The 6,062-nt window shown below is 38.1% G+C and overlaps 1 protein-coding gene across 1 annotated transcript; it reads right to left on the bottom strand.

Annotated features, from left to right (window-relative positions):
• Positions 1-2,081: 2,081 nt before the first annotated feature.
• Positions 2,082-4,857, bottom strand: LOC122652955 (zinc finger protein CONSTANS-LIKE 2). Its single transcript, XM_043846841.1, has 2 exons — positions 4,030-4,857; positions 2,082-2,640 (listed from the first exon to the last, which is right to left on the bottom strand). Exons 1-2 carry the CDS (start codon positions 4,855-4,857, stop codon positions 2,281-2,283), a joined length of 1,188 nt encoding a protein of 395 aa, XP_043702776.1. The 3' UTR covers positions 2,082-2,280.
• Between the last annotated feature and the right edge of the window lie 1,205 nt (positions 4,858-6,062).

Genomic DNA, 6,062 nt, shown 5'->3' with positions numbered 1-6,062 from the left:
CTTCTTGGGCTGTTTTCAGATCATTCATTTTATATCATCTCAAAATGCTTGATGGAGAAACTATGTAATAGGAGCAAACCTTATGAAGATATCCAACTACATACTCGAAAGTTCTGAGTAAAACAAACATGAGGTCAAAAGTCATCCACATTGGAGAATATCTCAACCAAGTTCTCTCCTTTAGTTCACACATGGATTCCATTCATTTGCCTATCTTCATTGCTGCAACATCGTCATCCAGAAAGTGCGAATCTTAGGCGCCGAGTGCTCATGAGTGGAGAAAAGCATTGAGGCTAGCCAATGGCATTGCAGAAATGGATACTTGAAGCAAAAGAATGTGGCCCCAAGATTAGAGGATCCCAAACAAAAAGCTAAAAACCTCGCCAAGCTCAAATAATAGCCGCACTAGACAAGAGGGAATCGGAGAAACAGAAAGCCCTTTCAGCAGGATGAATCCATCCAAGAGAGCCTCTCCTTCCATTCCTTTCTATGTGGCTGACCTTTGTTCTCCTTTATGTACATCTTTTCTCCCAATTGCGAAAAGTGTAGAGGGCTTTTCTTAAAGAGATCATTCAGAATAGACTCCTCACTACCTTGGCCTTTATGACCTTTTTGTCTTTGTCAGCCCCAATTCTGAATCTGTAACTGTTAGTAATAGAAAATTAATGGCTACAAATAACAACTCTTGAGATCTAAATCATTTTCTATTATTTAGAGATAGCTACAATTATTATCAAAACATAACCATAATTCCTTTTAGTGGAAATTGCTTAACATGAGAATGACAGTAGCAGTGTAGGGTATGGCATCATTTATTCAACTTGCAACAAAAAGTGAAAAATATTATTATTTTTCTTGTCACACCACTTTAAATATATGACTATAAGGGCTGATGTTGTCTTTTTTTTTTTTTTAAAAGTGCAGAGAAGTTCTGTGTTAAGTGTTATTGATGAGTAGTATTATTCAGATTCATTAAAACATCTTGTGTTGGTTTACATTATGACAAATGTTTGTGATAGCATATACTTCAACTTTCTCCTTTAGTTCTATATTTTATATTGTCACCCTAGATACCTGTAAAACACTGATTCACTTAAGAGATGCAAGAACCTTACTAATAGACTTCTCAGTTCTCATACAGTTTTATTTGAAGAAGAAAAAAATCTTGTATGGAGTAAATCTTATTTTCAGGAGGGTAATGAAGAAGAATCTTTTATCTAGGGCATCTCAAGATGAACATTGGTTATTATATTAGAAGTTATAGTAAACTATATCAACATTATTTATTATATTAGAAGTTCCAGTAAACTATGGAGCCCTTTTCATAAAAGTATTGTTTTCTATTGTTGGGTACCATGTTAGTGAATATTAGCTAAGGTCAGTTCTAGGTGAAGAAAACAAAATCAGATACTTAGTCTAAATTGTTTAATTTTTTTGCAGTAGTAATAAAAGTTTTACATATTTTCAGGCTTCCGTTATTTCTTACGATACTTAATTATGCATGACCCCAAATTTTCTAAGAAGAATTAACTCTACTTTTGTAGAATTATAATATAATTAGTTTTTTTAATCTTGGTTTTTATTTTGGTATCCTTTTGGAGTGGATTGGGCTAAGGGAAGGTGACAGCATCACAGAGATTAATTCCCTTTATGTAGAAATTTGAGAGATCGGATGAAGCGCTAATTCTGCAAATGAAGATAACTGAAGATCGAATCTTAAATCAAATAAGAAAACGGTTCTTAATTTAAGCTTCATCATTCTCCAAAAGGACAGATATTTAGTGAAGAATTCCCTAACCAAAATCTCAAGTAAGCTTGATTAGTAATCATAAAGGGCAAAGGAATCAAAGAGCAACAAACCCATCCATAATGCCACCATGGAAACCTCTCCATACATTCCTTTACATGTGGGTGAACTTTGTGAACATATTTCCAGGAAAGATAAAAAAAAGTGAAGAGAGCTTTTGTTAAAACTCAAAGTTAGGAGTAGATTACTCACCACTTGACCTCTATGTGCTTTTTTTCTTTCTTGCCCCACATGAAAACCCAAAAGTGTAAGTAAAAGGGAATCGCAAAAGTGCTAAAACAAAAGCTCTAGTGTTACTATGTATTGACAAGAACCCAGAGAGACAATCAAGAGTATTTACAGAATATTTGACTCATAATTCTCATAGACTCAATCTGGTTGCCTTAATAAAGGTACAGTAGTATTAGAAGTAACAGTAGTACTGACTCATGCTTCTCTCTCACAAAGAGAGGATGACATTTTCCTTATTGGAGTTAAAATGATGGAACAATGCGATATCCACTTTCCGCCATTATAGTGGTTGAGAACAGTTGATCCACTTCAACTTCTACATCTGTTCTCTTTGCAAAGCGGCCTTTGATACGGGGTCTGGTCTCTGCATAAGCCTTCCTTGATGCATACCTTATTGTCTTCTCAAACTTCCTTGTTTTCCTCTTCTCTCTGTATCTAAGAACTCTGGCCTCTCTGTCCATTGGAGTGAACTGAGGTGGCATTGGAAGTGGAGGGCTGGAGAAGAGATCAATTGTTCCTTTGGGAGGTCTAGAGTGTGAATTTGAGATATCACTCATCGTAGCCTCTGGTACAACACTGGCATCCATTGATGAAAATGAGACCTGATTGTGAAATCACAGATGCCCCCAACACAAATTAAAATGGTAGAAAAAGCCATTAGGAATGGAAAATAATATAGGTACTGAGAAGAACTAAGCTGGATAAATAGCAAGCTCACTGTAACAGCTGAGCAGCAGCAAATCCATTTATTCAAAACAGGATAGAATTACTAGTATTCATATGCCTAACTATATTGAACATGTTACCATAGAAAGAGTAGTATTGCATCAAATCTTAAGAAATTCATGAAAAGTTTGGTAAAACAAGAACATCTGAAAATATAACAGAAAAATGTAGAACTGAAAGATGGTCAAAATAATTAGGAGAGATGAGCTCTTGAGCGAATGAAGGAGTAGGATCAGACTGAGGAAAAGAAATGCTCAAATTTCATTTCAGGAAAGAAAAAAAACCCTTCAATTATTAAGAAATCCTCTTGCATCAGGAATCCCCTCTGTAGAAGCTTAATTTTCTTCATTCAGAAGAACTGACCAGGAAAGGGGTGCAACTGAACCAGTTGTCATGAACAAGTATCAAGCAAGTTAAAAAGATAAGCAATTTCAAATTTTCAATGACAATAAATAATTTACTGCAGATAAAGAAGCATACTAAGGGGGGAAAAGCTCATACAAAACCAGTAAGAATCCCAAGACACTCCACAGAAGAAAAAAAGACATTAAATTTATTCCATTAAGACTGTTCATCAAAGATCTAATAGAATGTTTCTTTTCGAAGGAAAACGAAAGGGGATTCAGTAAGTTGAAGACCCAATTCAGCAAACACCTCAAGACCCATACTTCAGAATCTATAAACATAGCCATATATTACAAATCTTAACAGAAAGTTTGAGAAAGAAGAGATGGTTGCTCAGAGGCAAATTCAGAAAATTCCCAGAAGATTTGTCTCACAAAAAGAGCTAGTATTGTACAATCCACAGAAAAACATCAAGACTATAAGAACACAAATAATATTTAATTAAAAGTTGAAAAAGGGCAAATTAAACAATCAAATTAAAAAACAGCCATAGCCAAAAAAGGTAGAGAACCCAATCCCCTGTGCCCACTTCATTCCCCAATCCCCACCCAAAAATATATAATTAAAAAATAGATATATAGTAAAGAGTAGCCGTAGCAAATTGCCTTATAAAACTCTCCCCCCCCCCCCCCCCCCAAACTCAACCCAAATAAATACTTACAAAATGGGTATATACAACTGTTATGAAAATTTAAGATTTTGGTCAGTTCAAAGCCCCAAATGAAGCAAAACACCTCGAAAAGCTATTCCAAAAGGCTACTTCCCAAAAAAGGTTAGGAATGAAGTAGTTAAGATTCCTACAAGTTAATACCAAAGAAAAGTGTGTTTCTGTGTTCCTTTGTGAAGAGAAAACAACTCACGCTGTGACTAAGTGAAGCAGCATAACCGAACCCAGATTTGGAAGCCTCATACTCCATCTCTAGCTGAAGATTATGTTGTTGTTGATGTTGCAGCTGCTGCTCCTTTGTTGGCATACCATGAACAGGCACCACACTGTCACTCCCATTATTATTCTTCTGCTGAACACCATAGTGATGATGTTGCTGATGATTATACTGATCATTGTACTGATTCTCAGTTGAAGAATTATAACCCACAAGATCCAAATACTCATCAACCTCCCCACCAAACAAAAACCCATTGTTGCTTTGATTGTTGTTGTTGTTGTTGTTGTTACCATTCTTAACAGGAGGATTAAGCAACAACCAAGAAGCAGTCTCATCATCATCTTCATCTAAGTCCTCATCACCCTCTTGAGCACCTGAAACCATGAACCCATCCTCCACATTCGCTTCTTGTTCCATAGGCCTAACTGGGTTAGTTGCAGAGGGGCCATAAAGGCAACCCGAGATGGGTAGAACAGGGACGCGGTGGTGGCGACGCGCGAGTGGGTTTGCAGAGTGTATATCAGCGTCACAGCTGGTACAGAGCACAGCTGCATCGGCCTTGCAGGTGAAAGCTGCGGGTGCGCGTTCACAGGCCTCGCAAACCCACACGCGCTCATGTCGAGAAGCGACTTGGTTGGCGGCATGGATGCGTGAGTCACAACCGGCACAGAGGTAAGCAGAATCAGCTAGGCAGTAAACTGTACATGCTGCGCCACGGCATGAATCACACATACGAGCCCAGCCACCGTTGCTGCTGCCGCCGCTGCCGCCTCCACCACCGGTTCCAACCTCTTCCTTCATTTGGATTTGGATTTGCGTGTCTCACTTTTTATCTCTTTCTCTATCTACACACTGCTGCTTGGGACTTTAGGAGTGGAAGAAGAAGAGGGAGGGGTACCTGTAAGCAAGCAAAGAGAGAATCCAAGGATTGACACGTGGCATTTTTAGTGGGCAAGAAAGGCTGGTTCATTATCTTGTGGTTGGCCATGCTTTTGAGAAGTGGGACCAGGGTTGAGTGGGAGGCTCACGAGGGGCCCACTCCCCTGCTACTTTGGCTTTTGGAATCGTTGCAAGGGAAGAGGATTGAGGTTGAGGAAGCTTTACATGTGTACTGTGACTTTGTGAGTGAATGTGTAAGTGCAAGACTGCAAGTAGATTTCATATGAACTTCCAGCTCCAAGGTTTCTTTCATTGACCCACTACACGAGTATTATCACTTTAGGTTGTTGAGTTTCCTTGCCACTTGCCCGGATGGTTGTTGTTTCTAGTACTCCCTTTTTCTAGTCTTCATTTATGGTTATCCAATGGCACAATATTGTTAGTTTTGATAGATGGATCAACACGTTATTATAAGAAAAGAAAAAAATTCATAAAATAGATATTTGCATTTCATGGCACATCTGGATAGAATATGAGATTTTTCGTGATTCTATATTTACATTTTTGTCATTCTTTTTTTTTTAGTGATTCTATAAATTATTTTTAAGATCGCTGTTTTCTATGCTACGACGTGGGTTACGCCTATATACATGGGGGTGGGCACACTGACCACTCTATACCTGAATTGTAGACCCATGTGTCCAGGCGCAGCCTGCACTGCTGCAGCAGAGAGAACATTCTCCCTTATTTTTAACATTATTATACTAAAAATAATCCTGTAAGATCGGATTAATTAGAGCAGCCGGCCTACCAATGATTAAGTTCTTTGATAGTTGAAAAAAGGAAGTGACGTAAGAAATAAATCTTTTTTGTGGTGGAAAAGCTCCTATATGGTGATGGAGTGAAAGTGCCAGGTAGGACAAGAAAAGGTTGAAAGAAATAAAAAGTAGTGTTTTTAGGCTGCTGGAAGGGTCACCAAATTAATGTCCTACCATTGGCAGCTTCCGACCTTGCCAGTTGATGAGCTGAGAAGGACGCTAGTGGAGTGTACTCACAGTCACTCATGGCTCCTTAATAACCAACTCGTGCATTTGAATTATCAAAACTATTGATCCTATTAATTTTCC

This window comes from Telopea speciosissima, chromosome 2 (genome assembly GCF_018873765.1).
Source record: "Telopea speciosissima isolate NSW1024214 ecotype Mountain lineage chromosome 2, Tspe_v1, whole genome shotgun sequence".
Taxonomy (NCBI): Eukaryota; Viridiplantae; Streptophyta; class Magnoliopsida; order Proteales; family Proteaceae; genus Telopea; species Telopea speciosissima.
The sequence above is the reverse complement of the archived record's forward strand: the minus strand, read 5'-3'. Positions and strand labels throughout refer to the sequence as shown.